The sequence below is a fragment of the Cetorhinus maximus genome, unplaced genomic scaffold, assembly GCF_964194155.1.
Source record: "Cetorhinus maximus unplaced genomic scaffold, sCetMax3.hap1.1 HAP1_SCAFFOLD_1070, whole genome shotgun sequence".
Lineage (NCBI taxonomy): Eukaryota > Metazoa > Chordata > Chondrichthyes > Lamniformes > Cetorhinidae > Cetorhinus > Cetorhinus maximus.
Window position 1 is genome coordinate 1 of NW_027597012.1, and position 19,333 is coordinate 19,333.

Consider the following 19,333-nt stretch of genomic DNA (forward strand, 5'->3'; position numbering starts at 1 on the left):
GGAGGGTCAGCGCTGAGGGAGCGCCGCACTGTCAGGAGGGTCAGTGCTGAGGGAGCGCCGCACTGTCGGGAGGGTCAGTGCTGAGGGAGCGCCGCACTGTCGGAGGGTCAGTGCTGAGGGAGCGCCGCACTGTCGGGAGGGTCAGTGCTGAGGGAGCGCCGCACTGTCGGAGGGTCAGTGCTGAGGGAGCGCCGCACTGTCGGAGGGTCAGTGCTGAGGGAGCGCCGCGCTGTCGGAGGGTCAGCGCTGAGGGAGCGCCGCACTGTCGGAGGGTCAGTGCTGAGGGAGAGCCGCACTGTCGGAGGGTCAGTGCTGAGGGAGCGCCGCACTGTCGGAGGGAGCCGCGATTCAGACGAGACATTGAAATCTAGGGTCTCACTGCCCTCCTGGGTGACTGTCGAACATCACGTGGCTAATACTGGAAGAGAGGCAGGACTGTGGGGGAAGGGCGGAGTTCTCGCTGGTGACTGAGAAATAATATTTATCCCTCAGCCGCCAACAACGAGAGAGACTATGATCTGTCATTCATCATGTTTTTGCTTGCGGGATCTTGCTGTGCTTAAATAGGCAGCTGCGGTTCCGACTTTACAGCAGTGACCACGCTGAAAGGTCGGGCCCAGGCCAGGGGGAAAGGTCGGCCCAAAGAGGGGGGAAAGCAGGCAAGGCAGCAGGGTGTGTGTCCCCGTGGTTACCGAGTCCCGCACCGAGGGGGATGTAGCTGAGGAGGGCCCGGAAAGCACGGGAAACTAGCCCGGCACAGCAGGCCGGCTCACCTGACGACAGCCAGGCCGTTCCTGATGTCACCCTTCATCATACAGTCCACCATGTTCAGCACGCAGCCCACAGCTGTACAGCTCGCCGCGTAGGTTTCCTGAAAGTCAGAGAGACACGAGTGTATTGTCGAGTGTGAGGGTGTTCACAATCCCAATGGACCCAAACCCCTTCCCGTTCACTCCCACTGTCCACAATCCCAATGGACCCAAACCCCTTCCCGTTCACTCCCACTGTCCACAATCCCAATGGACCCAAGCCCTTCCCGTTCACTCCCACTGTCCACAATCCCAATGGACCCAAACCCCTTCCCGTTCACTCCCACTGTACACAATCCCAATTGACCCAAACCCCTTCTCGTTCACTCCCACTGTCCACAATCCCAATGGACCCAAACCCCTTCCCGTTCACTCCCACTGTCCACAATCCCAATGGACCCAAACCCCTTCCTGTTCACTCCCACTGTCCACAATCCCAATGGACCCAAACCCCTTCCCGTTCACTCCCACTGTCCACAATCCCAATGGACCCAAACCCCTTCCCGTTCACTCCCACTGTCCACAATCCCAATGGACCCAAGCCCCTTCCCGTTCACTCCCACTGTCCACAATCCCAATGGACCCGAACCCCTTCCCGTTCACTCCCACTGTACACAATCCCAATTGACCCAAACCCCTTCTCGTTCACTCCCACTGTCCACAATCCCAATGGACCCAAACCCCTTCCCGTTCACTCCCACTGTCCACAATCCCAATGGACCCAAACCCCTTCCCGTTCACTCCCACTGTCCACAATCCCAATGGACCCAAGCCCCTTCCCGTTTACTCCCACTGTCCACAATCCCAATGGACCCAAGCCCCTTCCCGTTTACTCCCACTGTACACAATCCCAACGGACCCAAACCTCTTCATGTTCACTCCCACTGTACACAATCCAAATGGACTCAAACCCCTTCCCGTTCACTCCCACTGTACACAATCCCAATGGACCCAAACCCCTTCCCATTCACTCCCACTGTACACAATCCCAATGGACTCAAACCCCTTCCCGTTTACTCCCACTGTACACAATCCCAATGGACCCAAACCCCTTCCCGTTCACTCCCACTGTCCACAATCCCAATGGACTCAAACCCCTTCCCGTTCACTCCCACTGTCCACAATCCCAATGGACCCAAACCCCTTCTCGTTCACTATCACTGTCCACAATCCCAATGGACCCAAACCCCTTCCCGTTCACTCCCACTGTACACAATCCCAATGGACCCAAACCCCTTCCCGTTCACTCCCACTGTCCACAATCCCAATGGACCCAAACCCCTTCCCGTTCACTCCCCTTGTAGCAATGCCATCAATAGAAACGAAGGTGAGGAGGTGTAACAGGTGCGGTGACTGGCCCCCGCCCACTCCCCAAACCAGTCCCCCCAAACCCCACCCTGATCCTGCACCACCGGAATCACCGGTGGCCCAACCTTGTCAAGGCCTGCAGAGCAATTTCGGAACTCGGCGTCGAGTACTCACAGGATGGAAGTAGACTAAGTCATAAGCCTCCGAATGTGCCTTCAGCGCCATGTTGCCCATTTTTTCTGTCGATTTGATCAGGTCTATGAAATCTGGGCTGAGGGGGAGAAAGGCAGAGCTGTCCAAGCTGTTGAAAAAAAGCTCTGACGCAACCCGTCCCTCTTTCTAAAACCTCTCTGAAGAACTGAAGAAGCCAGGAGCAAGAGGAGGCCCACTCGAGGCCACTCCGCCATTCAGTGCAACTGTGGTTGATCTTGTACCTTGACTCCACTATGACGCCCTATCCCTCGATTCCCTCAATGTCTGAAAATCCCTCGATCGCAAGTATACTCCTTCGCTGACCACCCACAGCGCCTTGGGGTAGAGAACTCCTCAGATTCACAACCACCCCCCACGGAGTGAAAAAAATTCCTCATCCCAGTCCTTTTTTCCCGCACCCCCAATTGTTCATAGGATGTGGGGAGTCGCTGGCTAGCCCCAGCATTTACTGCCCATCCCTAATTGCCCCCTTGAGAAGGTGGTGGGTGAGCCGCCTTCTTGAGCCGCTGCAGTCCCCGTGTGGTGTAGGTACACCCACCGCGCTGTTAGGGAGGGAGTTCCAGGATTGTGACCCAGCGACAGTGAAGGAACGGCCGATATATTTCCAAGTTGGGATGGTGAGGGGCTCGGAGGGGGAACTTGCAGGTGGTGGGTGTTCCCCATGCGTCTGCTGCCCTTGTCCTTCTAGGTGGTAGGTTTGGGCGGCGCTGTCGAAGGAGCCTTGGCGAGTTGCTGCAGTGCAGAGTTCCTGCCTGGGGCGTCACTTCTTCAACTCAACCTTCGGAGCAAGTGGAGGCCAGTCGGCCGGCTCGAGCCCGTTCTGCTGTTCACCGAGGTCCCGGCTGGTCTCCGGCCGTCCGCCATTTAATGTGCCCTTTCTGCCACACTGGCAACCCTGGCCAGAGCAAACAGCTTCATCCTCCCTGTCAAATTCCTTGCGCACTTTCAACAGCTTGGCCTTATTGACCGCTGCTGAAGGGACTTTGAGGTGGGAATGGGGCGGCCTGTTGGGGTGGGGGAGGGAGGGGGCGTGTTGGGTGGAGGGAGTGTGGTGGGGGGGGATTGTAGTGGGGAGAGTGTGGGGGGCGAGTGTTGGGGCGGGGGGGGGGGGGGAGTGTGGGGGCGGGGTTGCCTGTGGGGTGGTACGGGGTGGGGGGAGGTTTGCGGGTGGGAGGGAGGAAGAGGTGGGGCCACTCACCGAGGGTTGGGGGGGAAGGCAGGGCCGCTCACTAGCCGAGGTTGCTCATCGCTGCTCAAGAAGCTCGACACCGTCCAGGACAAAGCAGCCCCTGCTCGATCGGCACCCCATCCACAAACATTCACTCCCTCCACCACCGACGCACAGGGGCAGCAGTGTGTGTACCATCTACAAGATGCACTGCAGCAACTCGCCAAGGCTCCTTCGACAGCGCCGCCCAAACCCACCACCTCTACCACCTAGAAGGACAAGGGCAGCAGACACATGGGGAACACCCACCACCTGCAAGTTCCCCCTCCGAGCCACTCACCATCCCGACTTGGAAATATATCGGCCGTTCCTTCACTGTCGCTGGGTCAAAATCCTGGGACCCCCTCCCTAACAGCGCGGTGGGTGTACCTACACCACACGGGGACTGCAGCGGCTCAAGAAGGCAGCTCACCCCCCACCTTCTCAAGGGGCAATTAGGGATGGACAATAAATGCTGGGCCCGGCCAGCGACCCCCACATCCCGTGAACGAATAAACAAAAAAGACCCGGTGACCAGACTCTCCGCACGGCAAAGTGCTGAACAGAACAGGTCTTAGGAATGGGCAGCTAAGAAATGAGATCCTGCAGCCTCCCCCTGTCGCGCACACGTCCCTCACCTGTGGACCAGCAGCAACTCCGGCTTCGTGGCTAATCTAGGCTTCAGGAAAAACAGAGACAGAATGATCATCAAAACCGCTGATGGCACGGCCGACGGCTACACACACACCTATACACACACACACACACACACACACACACACACACACACACACACACAACACACAACCCCGCCCGCACCCTCTCCCCAACCCCCACACACACACCTATACACATACCCCCCACCACCCCACACACACACACCTATACACATACACCCCACCACCCCACACACACACACACCTATACACATACCCCCCACCACCCCACACACACACACACCTATACACATACCCCCCACCACCCCCCCCACACACACACACCTATACACATACCCCCCACCACCCCACACACACACCTATACACATACCCCCCACCACCCCACACACACACACCTATACACATACACCCCACCACCCCACACACACACCCATATACACATACCCCCCACCACCCCACACACACACACACCTATACACATACCCCCCACCACCCCACACACACACCTATACACATAGCCCCCACCACCCCACACACACACACCTATACACATACCCCCCACCACCCCACACACACACCTATACACATACCCCCCACCACCCCACACACACACACACCTATACACATACACCCCACCACCCCACACACACACACCTATACATATACCCCCCACCACCCCACACACACACACCTATACACATACCCCCCACCACCCCACACACACACACCTATACACGTACCCCCCACCACCTCACACACACACACCTATACACATACACCCCACCACCCCACACACACACACACACCTATACACTTCCCCCACCACCCCACACACACACCTATAAACATACCCCCCACCACCCCACACACACACACCTATACACATACCCCCCACCACCCCACACACACACACCTATACACATACACCCCACCACCCCACACACACACACCTATACACATACCCCCCACCACCCCACACACACACACCTATACACATACACCCCACCACCCCACACACACACACACACCTATACACATTCCCCCCACCACCCCAAACACACACACACCTATACACATACCCCCCCACCACCCCACACACACACACACCTATACATATACACCCCCACCACCCCACACACACACACCTATACACATACCCCTCATCACCCCACACACACACACACCTATACACATACCCCCCACCACCCACACACACACACACACCTATACACATACACCCCACCACCCCACACACACACACACCTATACACATACCCCCCACCACCCACACACACACACACCTATACACCTATAAGTGTATATGTACACCACCACCCACACACACACACCTATACACATACCCCCACCCACCCCCACACACACACACCTATACACATACCCCCCACCACCCCACACACACACACTATACACATACCCCCCACCACCCCACACACACACACACACACCTATACACATACACCCCACCACCCCACACACACACACCTATACACATACCCCCCACCACCCCACACACACACCTATACACATACACCCCACCACCCCACACACACACACCTATACACATACCCCCCACCACCCCACACACACACACACCTATACACATACCCCCCACCACCCCACACACACACACACACACCTATAAACATACCCCCCACCACCCCACACACACACACACACACCTATACACATACACCCCACCACCCCACACACACACACCTATACACATACCCCCACCACCCCACACACACACACACCTATACACATACCCCCACCACCCCACACACACACACACACACCTATACACCTACCCCCCACCTCCCCACACACAAACACACCTATACACATACCCCCCACCACCCCACACACACACACCTATACACATACCCCCCACCACCCACACACACACACACACCTATACACATACCCCACCACCCCACACACACACTAACACACCTATACACATACCCCCACACCCCACACACACACACCTATACACATACCCCCACCACCCCACACACACACACACACACCTATACACATACCCCCCACCCCACCACACACACACACCTATACACATACCCCCCACCACCCCACACACACACCTATACACATACACCCCACCACCCCACACACACACACCTATACACATACCCCCCACCACCCCACACACACACACACCTATACACATACCCCCCACCACCCACACACACACACACACACCTATAAACATACCCCCCACCACCCCACACACACACACACACACCTATACACATACACCCCACCACCCCACACACACACCTATACACATACCCCCCACCACCCCACACACACACACACCTATACACATACCCCCCACCACCCCACACATACACACACACACCTATACACCTACCCCCCACCTCCCCACACACAAACACACCTATACACATACCCCCCACCACCCCACACACACACACCTATACACATACCCCCCACCACCCCACACACACACACACCTATACACATACACCCCACCACCCCACACACACACACACACCTATACACATACCCCCCACCACCCCACACACACACACACCTATACACATACCCCCCACCACCCCACACACACACACACACCTATACACATACCCCCCACCACCCCACACACACACACACCTATACACATACCCCCCACCACCCCACACACACACACACACACCTATACACATACCCCCCACCACCCCACACACAAACACACCTATACACATACCCCCCACCACCCCACACACACACACCTATACACATACCCCCCACCACCCCAAACACACACCTATACACATACACCCCACACACACACACACACCTATACACATTCCCCACACCACCCCACACACACACACACACACCTATACACATACCCCCACCACCCCACACACACACACCTATACACATACACCCCACCACCCCACACACACACCTATACACATACACCCCACCACCCCACACACGCACACCTATACACATACCCCCCACCACCCGACACACACACACCTATACACATACCCCCCACCACCCCACACACACACACCTATACACATACCCCCCACCACCCCACATACACACCTATACACATACCCCCCACCACCCCCCACAACACACACACACCTATACACATCCACCACACCACCCCACACACACACACCTATACACATACCCCCACCACCCCACACACACACACCTATACACATACCCCCCACCACCCCACATACACACCTATACACATACCCCCCACCACCCCACACACACACACACACCTATACACATTCCCCACACCACCCCACACACACACACCTATACACATACCCCCCACCACCCCACACACACACACACACCTATACACATACCCCCACACACCCCACACACACACACACCTATACACATACCCCCCACCACCCCACACACACACACACCTATACACATACCCCCACCACCCCACACACACACACACCTATACACATGCCCCCCACCACCCCACACACACACACACACCTATACACATACCCCCCACCACCCCACACACACACACACCTATACACATACCCCCCACCACCCCACACACACACACACCTATACACATAACCCCCACCACCCCACACACACACACACCTATACACATACCCCCACCACCCACACACACACACACACACACACACACACACCTATACACATACCCCCCACCACCACACACACACACACACACACACCTATACACATACCCCCCACCACCCCACACACACACACACCTATACACATACCCCCCACCACCCCACACACACACACACCTATACACATACCCCCCACCACCCCACACACACACACACCCACACACCTATACACATACGCCCCACCACCCCACACACACACACACACACCTATACACATACCCCACACCACCCCACACACACACACACACACACACCTATACACATACCCCCCACCACCCCACACACACACACACCTATACACATACCCCCCACCACCCCACACACACACACACACACACACACACCTAGACACATACCCCCCACCACCCCACACACACACACACCTATACACATACCCCCCACCACCCCACACACACACACACCTATACACATACCCCCCCCACACACACACACACACACACACCTATACACATACACCCCACCACCCCACATACCTATACACATAACCCCCACCATACACACACACAACCCCCACCCGCACCCTCTCCTGGGAGTGTTTGATGGGGACAGTGTAGAGGGAGCTTTACTCTGTATCTAACCCCGTGCTGTACCTGTCCTGGGAGTGTTTGATGGGGACGGTGTAGAGGGAGCTTTACTCTGTATCTAACCCCGTGCTGTACCTGTCCTGGGAGTGTTTGACGGGGGCAGTGTAGAGGGAGCTTTACTCTGTATCTAACCCGTGCTGTACCTGTCCTGGGAGTGTTTGATGGGGACGGTGTAGAGGGAGCTTTACTCTGTATCTAACCCCGTGCTGTCCCTGCCCTGGGAGTGTTTGATGGGGGACGGTGTAGAGGGAGCTTTACTCTGTATCTAACCCCGTGCTGTACCTGTCCTGGGAGTGTTTGATGGGGACAGTGTAGAGGGAGCTTTACTCTGTATTTAACCCCGTGCTGTCCCTGTCCTGGGAGTGTTTGATGGGGACGGTGTAGAGGGAGCTTTACTCTGTATTTAACCCCGTGCTGTCCCTGTCCTGGGACTGCTCCCTCCCACCACTGGTGCCGGTGAGATATTGACATGCGTTCACTTACTGGAATCAGCTGACAGCGCTCCAAGAGTCCATACTCCTGGAGTTTATCCATCACCGCTGTCACTCTGTCTGGACTCTCTGGAGTTTCACTATGCAAGTTAGAAAGAAAATGAAAGACTGGCATTGAATTGTCCACTCACACAAGCACTGCACGTGTCAAAACACCTCAGAGAGAATGAAGCACTTATCAAAGTGCTGCCACAGTTGGAATGTCGGACCCACTGCAGATAATTTGCACACAGCAAGATCCAAAATATGAAAAATCAGTAACGTGATAATGGCCCGCCTGATTTCTATCCTTGAGGTTCACTGAATACTGACACACTCCCCGGGGACCCCCCTGTAAATACTGACACACTCCTCGGGGACCCCCTGTAAATACTGACACACTCCCCGGGGACCCTCTGTAAATACTGACACACTCCCCGGGGACCCCCTGTAAATACTGACACACTCCCCGGGGACCCCCCTGTAAATACTGACACACTCCCCGGGGACCCCCCTGTAAATACTGACACACTCCCCGGGGACCCCCTGTAAATACTGACACACTCCCCGGGGACCCCCCTGTAAATACTGACACACTCTCCAGGGGCCCCCCTGTAAATACTGACACACTCCCCGGGGACCCCCCCCTGTAAATACTGACACACTCCCCGAGGATCCCCCCTGTAAATACTGACACACTCTCCAGGGGCCCCCCTGTAAATACTGACACACTCCCCGGGGACCCCCCCTGTAAATACTGACACTCCCCGGGGACCCCCTGTAAATACTGACACGCTCCCTGCTGCCAGTGTTCGAGTGCCACTCCATTACGCGCTGTGACATGAAGCCTACCTGTCCCACAGACATCGCGGTCCTGCCATCACCGGATCGTACGCCAGCCCCGTCCCCGTCCGAAGTCTATCTCTGTCCAGTTTCTGTGCAGATGGAAGCAGCGGGAGCGTCAATGGGATGGGACTCGACCAGGACGTCTCACACTGAAGCTCCAGCGTCCGGAGTCAGTCTGGCCACACGGACGGGCAAAGGGAGGCCGGGTTCTGACTCGCTCGCCCCCTTTCCCGCACAGTGACAGGAGGGGGTGGCGGGGGGAGAAGCCAGTCCACCCACGCCACATTTCGCCCTTCTCCTCAGCCGCGGGGATGTGAGACCTCTCTCCCTGTGTGCCGTGTGACCGGCGGAGACTGGAGGGGGGCGCACACATGGCCATTCAGCCCACCCGGAACACCAGGCTCCTGCCACCTGGAGGGCAGCAGGTGCCAGTGCCCATCCACACCATAACCACGGTCAGGCGATTCGGGGGTGGGCCGCCGATGCCAGCCCTGCCGATGACTTTCACGGTGACGACCGGGAGAAAAAGTCACCTGTCCACCTCCACCCCTCCCCAACGCACAAACAAACATCGACTCTCGATCTGCTGTCGCTCCCACCGACGGGCCAGAGCGACACCATCTTTAGCAGACTGGGCGCCTCACAATAATCACACAAACATCAGCTTGTGACGTCCGTCTGTCTGTCCGCCTCTCCCTCTCTTTCTCTGTCCGCCTCTCCTTCCCAACCTCGTCTCCCTGTCTCTCTCACACACCCTCCCACCCCGTCACTCTCTCTCTCGCACACCCTCCCACCCCGTCACTCTCTCTCTCGCACACCCTCCCACCCCGTCACTCTCTCACACACCCTCCCACCCCGTCACTCTCTCTCTCGCACACCCTCCCACCCCGTCACTCTCTCTCTCGCACACCCTCCCACCCCGTCACTCTCTCACACACCCTCCCACCCCGTCACTCTCTCTCTCGCACACCCTCCCACCCCGTCACTCTCTCACACACCCTCCCACCCCGTCACTCTCTCTCGCACACCCTCCCACCCCGTCACTCTGTATCTCGCACACCCTCCCACCCCGTCACTCTCTCTCTCGCACGCCCTCCCACCCCGTCACTCTCTCTCTCGCACACCCTCCCACCCCGTCACTCTCTCTCTCGCACGCCCTCCCACCCCGTCACTCTCTCTCTCGCACGCCCTCCCACCCCGTCACTCTCTCTCTCGCACGCCCTCCCACCCCGTCACTCTGTATCTCGCACACCCTCCCACCCCGTCACTCTCTCTCTCGCACACCCTCCCACCCCGTCACTCTCTCTCTCGCACACCCTCCCACCCCGTCACTCTCTCACACACCCTCCCACCCCGTCACTCTCTCTCTCGCACACCCTCCCACCCCGTCACTCTCTCACACACCCTCCCACCCCGTCACTCTCTCTCTCGCACACCCTCCCACCCCGTCACTCTCTCTCTCGCACACCCTCCCACCCCGTCACTCTCTCTCTCGCACACCCTCCCACCCCGTCACTCTCTCTCTCGCACGCCCTCCCACCCCGTCACTCACTCTCTCACACACCCCTCCCACCCGGTCACTCTCTCTCTCGCACTCCCTCCCACCCGGGCACTCTCTCTCTCGCACGCCCTCCCACCCCGTCACTCTGTATCTCGCACGCCCTCCCACCCCGTCACTCTGTATCTCGCACGCCCTCCCACCCCGTCACTCTCTCTCTCGCACGCCCTCCCACCCCGTCAAGCTCTCTCTCACACACCCTCCCACCCCGTCACTCTCTCTCTCACACACCCTCCCACCCCGTCACTCTCTCTCTCGCACACCCTCCCACCCCGTCACTCTCTCTCTCGCACACCCTCCCACCCCGTCACTCTCTCTCTCGCACGCCCTCCCACCCCGTCACTCACTCTCTCACACACCCCTCCCACCCGGTCACTCTCTCTCTCGCACTCCCTCCCACCCGGGCACTCTCTCTCTCGCACGCCCTCCCACCCCGTCACTCTGTATCTCGCACGCCCTCCCACCCCGTCACTCTGTATCTCGCACGCCCTCCCACCCCGTCACTCTCTCTCTCGCACGCCCTCCCACCCCGTCAAGCTCTCTCTGGCACGCCATCCCACCCCGTCACTCGCTCTCTCGCACGCCATCCCACCCCGTCACTCTCTCTCTCGCACGCCCTCCCACCCCGTCACTCACTCTCTCGCACAACCTCCCACCCCGTCACTCTCTCTCTCGCACACCCTCCCACCCCGTCACTCTCTCTCTCGCACACCCTCCCACCCCGTCACTCTCTCTCTCGCACACCCTCCCACCCCGTCACTCACTCTCTCGCAGAACCTCCCACCCGGTCACTCTCTCTCTCGCACGCCCTCCCACCCGGGCACTCTCTCTCTCGCACGCCCTCCCACCCGGTCACTCTCTCTCTCGCACGCCCTCCCACCCCGTCACTCTCTCTCTCGCACGCCCTCCCACCCCGTCACTCTCTCTCTCGCACGCCCTCCCACCCCGTCACTCTCTCTCGCACACCCTCCCACCCCGTCACTCTCTCTCGCACACCCTCCCACCCCGTCACTCTCTCTCTCGCACGCCCTCCCACCCCGTCACTCTCTCTCTCGCACGCCCTCCCACCCCGTCACTCTCTCTCGCACACCCTCCCACCCCGTCACTCTCTCTCGCACACCCTCCCACCCCGTCACTCTCTCTCTCGCACGCCCTCCCACCCCGTCACTCTCTCTCTCGCACGCCCTCCCACCCCGTCACTCTCTCTCGCACGCCCTCCCACCCCGTCACTCTCTCTCTCGCACGCCCTCCCACCCCGTCACTCTCTCTCTCACACGCCCTCCCACCCCGTCACTCTCTCTCGCACACCCTCCCACCCCGTCACTCTCTCTCTCGCACACCCTCCCACCCCGTCACTGACTCTCTCACACACCCTCCCACCCCGTCACTCTCTCTCTCGCACACCCTCCCACCCGGTCACTCTCTCTCGCACACCCTCCCACCCCGTCACTCTCTCTCTCGCACACCCTCCCACCCCGTCTCTCTCTCTCTCTCACACACGCCGCAGTCTCTCTCTCTCTCACACACGCCCCCGTCTCTCTCTGTGTCACACACGCCCTCGTCTCTCTCTCTCTCTCACACACGCCCCCGGCTCTCTCTCTCACACGCCCCTGTCTCTCTCTCTCACATACACGCCCCACTCTCTCTCTCTCTCACACACGCCCCCGTCTCTCTCTCTCTCTCTCTCTCTCTCACACACGCCCCCGTCTCTCTCTGTGTCACACACGCCCCCGTCTCTCTCTCTCTCTCACACACGCCCCCGGCTCTCTCTCTCACACGCCCCTGTCTCTCTCTCTCACATACACGCCCCACTCTCTCTCTCTCTCACACACGCCCCCGTCTCTCTCACTCTCTCTCTCTCACACACACGCCCCCGTCTCTCTCTCTCTCTCTCACACACGCCCCCATCTCTCTCTCCCTCTCTCTCTCTCACACACGCCCCCGTCTCTCTCTCTCTCACACACGCCCCCGTCTCTCTCTCTCTCTCTCACACACGCCCCCGTCTCTCTCTCCCTCTCTCTCACACACACGCCCCCGTCTCGCTCTCTCTCTCTCTCACACACGCCCCCGTCTCTCTCTCTCTCACACACGCCCCCGTCTCTCTCTCTCTCACACACGCCCCGGTCTCTCTCTCTCTCACACACGCCCCCGTCTCTCTCTCTCTCACACACGCCCCCGTCTCACTATCTCTCACACACGCCCCCGTCTCTCTCTCTCTCACACACGCCCCCCGTCTCTCTCTCTCTCACACACGCCCCCGTCTCTCTCTCTCTCACACACGCCCCCGTCTCTCTCTCTCTCACACACGCCCCCGTCTCTCTCTCTCTCACACACGCCCCCGTCTCTCTCTCTCTCACACACACACGCCCCCGTCTCTCTCTCTCTCACACACGCCCCCGTCTCTCTCTCTCTCTCTCTCTCTCACACACGCCCCCGTCTCTCTCTCTCTCACACACCCCCCGTCTCTCTCTCTCTCTCTCTCTCTCTCTCACACACCGCCCCCGTCTCTCTCTCTCTCACACACGCCTCCGTCTCTCTCTCTCTCTCTCTCTCTCTCTCACACACGCCCCCGTCTCTCTCTCTCTCTCACACACGCCCCCGTCTCTCTCTCTCACACACACGCCCCCGTCTCTCTCTCTCACACGCCCCCGTCTCTCTCTCTCTCTCTCTCACACGCCCCCGTCTCTCTCTCTCTCTCTCACACACGCCCCCGTCTCTCTCTCACACACACGCCCCCGTCTCTCTCTCACACACACGCCCCCGTCTCTCTCTCTCTCACACACGCCCCCGTCTCTCTCTCTCACACACACGCCCCCGTCTCTCTCTCACACACGCCCCCGTCTCTCTCACAGACGCCCCCGTCTCTCTCTCACACACGCCCCCGTCTCTCTCTCTCTCTCTCACACACACGCCCCCGTCTCTCTCTCTCTCACACACACGCCCCCGTCTCTCTCTCTCTCTCTCACACACGCCCCCGTCTCTCTCTCACACACACGCCCCCGTCTCTCTCTCTCTCACACACGCCCCCGTCTCTCTCTCTCACACACACGCCCCCGTCTCTCTCTCACACACGTCCCCGTCTCTCTCTCACACACGCCCCCGTCTCTCTCTCACACACGCCCCCGTCTCTCTCTCACACACGCCCCCGTCTCTCTCTCACACACGCCCCCGTCTCTCTCTCACACACGCCCCCGTCTCTCTCTCACACACGCCCCCGTCTCTCTCTCTCTCTCACACACACGCCCCCGTCTCTCTCTCTCTCTCACACACACGCCCCCGTCTCTCTCTCTCACATACGCCCCCGTCTCTCTCTCACACACACGCCCCCGTCTCTCTCTCTCACACACACGCCCCCGTCTCTCTCTCTCACACACGCCCCCGTCTCTCTCCCTCTCACACACGCCCCCGTCTCTCTCTCTCACACACACGCCCCCGTCTCTCTCTCTCTCACACACGCCCCCGTCTCGCTCTCTCTCTCTCTCACACACGCCCCCGTCTCTCTGCCTCTCACACACGCCCCCGTCTCTCTGCCTCTCACATACGCCCCCGTCTCTCTCTCTCTCTCTCACACACGCCCCCGTCTCTCTCTCTCTCTCTCTCACACACGCCCCCGTCTCGCTCTCTCTCTCTCACACACGCCCCCGTCTCACTCACTCTCTCACACACGCCCCCGTCTCTCTCTCTCGCACACACGCCCCCATCTCTCTCTCTCTCTCACACACGCCCCCTTCTCTCTCTCTCTCTCTCACACACACGCCCCCGTCTCTCTCTCTCACACACGCCCCCGTCTCTCTCTCACACACGCACCCGTCTCTCTCTCTCTCACACACACGCCCCCGTCTCTCTCTCTCTCACACACACGCCCCCGTCTCTCTCTCTCTCGCACACCCCCCCGTCTCTCTCTCTCTCACACACCCCCCCGTCTCTCTCTCTCTCTCACACACGCCCCCGTCTCTCTCTCTCGCACACACGCCCCCATCTCTCTCTCTCTCTCACACACGCCCCCTTCTCTCTCTCTCTCTCTCACACACACGCCCCCGTCTCTCTCTCTCTCTCACACACCCCCCGTCTCTCTCTCTCTCACACACGCCCCCTTCTCTCTCTCTCTCACACACGCCGCCGTCTCTCTCTCTCTCACACACGCCGCCGTCTCTCTCTCTCTCACACACGCCCCCGTCTCTCTCTCCCCCACACGCCTCCGCCTCTCTCTCTCTCTCACACACGCCCCCGTCTCTCTCTCTCTCGCACACGCCCCCGTCTCTCTTTCTCTCTCACACACGCCCCATCTCTCTCTCTCTCACACACGCCCCCGTCTCTCTCTATCGCACACGCCCCCGTCTCTCTATCGCACACGCCCCCGTCTCTCTCTCTCTCACACACGCCCCCGTCTCTCTCTCTCTCACACACGCCCCCGTCTCTCTCTCTCACACACGCCCCCGTCTCTCTCTCTCTCACACACGCCCCCGTCTCTCTCTCTCACACACACGCCCCCGTCTCTCTCTCTCTCTCACACACGCCCCCGTCTCTCTCTCTCACACACACGCCCCCGTCTCTCTCTCTCTCACACACGCCCCCGTCTCTCTCTCTCTCTCTCACACACGCCCCCATCTCTCCCTCTCTCTCTCACACACGCCCCCGTCTCTCTCTCTCTCACACACGCCCCCATCTCTCTCTCTCTCTCTCACACACGCCCCCGTCTCTCTCTCTCTCACACACGCCCCCGTCTCTCTCTCTCTCTCTCTCTCTCTCCCACACACGCCCCCGTCTCTCTCTCTCTCTCTCACACACGCTCCCGTCTCTCTCTCTCTCTCTCACACGCGCCCGCGTCTCTCTCTCTCTCACACACGCCCCCGTCTCTCTCTCTCTCACACACGCCCCCGTCTCTCTCTCTCTCACACACGCCCCCGTCTCTCTCTCTCTCTCACAGACGCCCCCGTCTCTCTCTCTCTCACACACGCCCCCGTCTCTCTCTCTCACACAAGCCCCCGTCTCTCTCTCTCACACACGCCGCCGTCTCTCTCTCTCGCACACGCACCCGTCTCTCTCTCTCTCACACACACGCCCCCGTCTCTCTCTCTCTCACACACACGCCCCCGTCTCTCTCTCTCACACACGCCCCCGTCTCTCTCTCTCACACACACGCCCCCGTCTCTCTCTCTCACACACGCCCCCGTCTCTCTCTCTCTCTCTCACACGCCCCCGTCTCTCTCTCTCTCTCTCTCACACACGCCCCCGTCTCTCTCTCTCTCGCACACGCCCCGTCTCTCTCTCTCTCACACACGCCCCCGTCTCTCTCTCTCACACACACGCCCCCGTCTCTCTCTCTCTCTCTCACACACGCCCCCGTCTCTCTCTCTCTCTCACACACACGCCCCCGTCTCTCTCTCTCACACACACGCCCCCGTCTCTCTCTCTCTCACACACACGCCCCCGTCTCTCTCTCTCGCACACGCCCCCGTCTCTCTCTCTCTCTCACACACACGCACCCGTCTCTCTCTCTCTCTCACACACGCCCCCATCTCTCTCTCTCACACACACGCCCCCGTCTCTCTCTTTCTCTCTCACACGCCCCCATCTCTCCCTCTCACACACACGCCCCCGTCTCTCTCTCTCTCTCTCACACGCCCCCGTCTCTCTCTCTCACACACACGCCCCCGTCTCTCTCTCTCTCTCTCACACGCCCCCGTCTCTCTCTCTCACACACACGCCCCCGTCTCTCTCACACACACGCCCCCGTCTCTCTCTCTCACACACGCCCCCGTCTCTCTCTCTCTCTCTCACACACACGCCCCCGTCTCTCTCTCTCACACACACGCCCCCGTCTCTCTCTCTCACACACGCCCCTGTCTCTCTCTCTCACACACGCCCCCGTTTCTCTCTCTCACACACGCCCCCGTTTCTCTCTCTGTCTCTCACTTTCGCGCGCATGCTCTCTCTTGCACGGTCTGTCTGTGTCTCCCCTGATGCCCCCACTTGGTGCTGAGTCCCTACCAGGTGATGAAGCTGTGTCACGATCTCATCCTCTTTGGCCTCCTGTTTAATCCTCACATGCTTCTTCACCTCCGACTTGCCCACGGCCACCTTCCCCTTTGCGTTCTTCTGCTAAAAGGAAACCAGGTTCAGTGAGACCCATCACCCACACCCAGACACCACCACCCCGCACCCAACCCCACCCACACCCAGACACCACCACCCCGCACCCAACCCCACCCGCACCCAGACACCACCACCCCGCACCCAACCCCACCCACACCCAGACACCAGCACCCCGCACCCAACCCCACCCGCACCCAGACACCACCACCCCGCACCCAACCCCACCCACACCCAGACACCAGCACCCCGCACCCAACCCCACCCACACCCAGACACCACCGCCCCGCACCCAACCCCACCCACACCCAGACACCACCACCCCGCACCCAACCCCACCCACACCCAGACACCACCACCCCGCACCCAACCCCACCCACACCCAGACAGCAGCACCCCGCACCCAACCCCACCCACACCCAGACACCACCACCCCGCACCCAACCCCACCCACACCCAGACACCACCGCCCCGCACCCAACCCACCCACACCCAGACACCACCACCCCACACCCAGCCCCACCCACACCCAGACACCACCACCCCGCACCCAACCCCACCCACACCCAGACACCACCACCCCGCACCCAACCCACCCACACCCAGACACAACCACCCCGCACCCAACCCCACCTGCACCCAGACACCACCACCCCGCACCCAACCCCACCCACACCCAGACACCACCCCGCACCCAGCCCACCCACACCCAACCACCCCGCACCCAACCCCACCCACACCCAACTACCCCGCACCCAACCCCACCCACACCCAACCACCCGGCACCCAACCCCACCCACATCCCTAACCCAGCCAGCAACTCAACCCCACCCCTCACCCACCCTCCAACTCAACCCCACCTCTCACCCACCACCCCCAACTCAACCCCACCCCTCACCATCCCACCCAACTCAACCCCACCCTTCACCCACTGCCTCCAACTCAACCCCACCCCTCACCAATCCACCCAAATCAACCCCACCCCTCACCCACCGCCTCCAACTCAACCCCACCCCTCACCATCCCACCCAACTCAACCCCACCCCTCACCCACCCTCCAACTCAACCCCACCTCTCACCCACTCCCCCCAACTCAACCCCACCCCTCACCATCCCACCCAACTCAACCCCACCCTTCACCCACCGCCTCCAACTCAACCCCACCCCTCACCAATCCACCCAACTCAACCCCACCCCTCACCCACCGCCTCCAACTCAACCCCACCCCTTACCCACTGCCTCCAACTCAACCCCACCCCTCACCCACCGCCCCAACTCAACCCCACCCCTCACCCACCCACCCCAAACTCAACCCCACCCCTCACCCACCGCCCCCAAACCCACCGCCCCCAAACCCACCCCTCACCCTCCCTGTCCAACTCAACCCCACCCATCACCCGCCGCCCCCAACCCAACCCCACCCCTCACCCACCCCCAACTCAACCCCACCCCGCACCCAACTCGCACAACTTGGCTTGGCAGGGGTTGGGAGGGCTGGTGGTGTTGGGGCGCGGTGCGGTGGGTTTGGGAGGGCTTGAGGTGGGGTTGTGGGGGGGCTTGCAGTTGGGGGCGTGGGCTGTGGGTGGTGGGCCGGATCCAGAACCTCAAAACAAGAGCCAGGCTGTCGAGGGCCCATGTCAGGAAACATTTCCTCACACGAGGGGGAGTGGGGGTCTGGGGCCCTGTCCACGCCCACCCTGGCCTTGCTGAGGGAGCGCCGTGCTGTCGGAAGGTCAGCGCCGAGGGAGCGCTGCACCGTCGGAAGGTCAGAGCTGAGGGAGCGCCGCACCGTCGGAAGGTCAGCGCTGAGGGAGCGCCGCA

General features: G+C 60.2%; 1 protein-coding gene across 1 annotated transcript in view; it reads right to left on the bottom strand.

Moving 5' to 3' along the window:
• Positions 1-773: 773 nt before the first annotated feature.
• Positions 774-19,333, bottom strand: part of LOC144675644 (protein deacetylase HDAC6-like) — a gene marked incomplete at its 3' end in the record, with an annotated part of 67,345 nt that continues 48,785 nt past the window's right edge. Inside the window, exons 3-8 of the mRNA XM_078536284.1 lie at positions 17,411-17,518; positions 9,868-9,950; positions 9,029-9,116; positions 4,176-4,216; positions 2,292-2,388; positions 774-871 (exon numbers count right to left, since the gene is read on the bottom strand). Of these exons, the coding sequence (XP_078392410.1) occupies positions 774-871; positions 2,292-2,388; positions 4,176-4,216; positions 9,029-9,116; positions 9,868-9,950; positions 17,411-17,518 (515 nt within the window). The remainder of the gene's footprint in view (positions 872-2,291; positions 2,389-4,175; positions 4,217-9,028; positions 9,117-9,867; positions 9,951-17,410; positions 17,519-19,333) is intronic.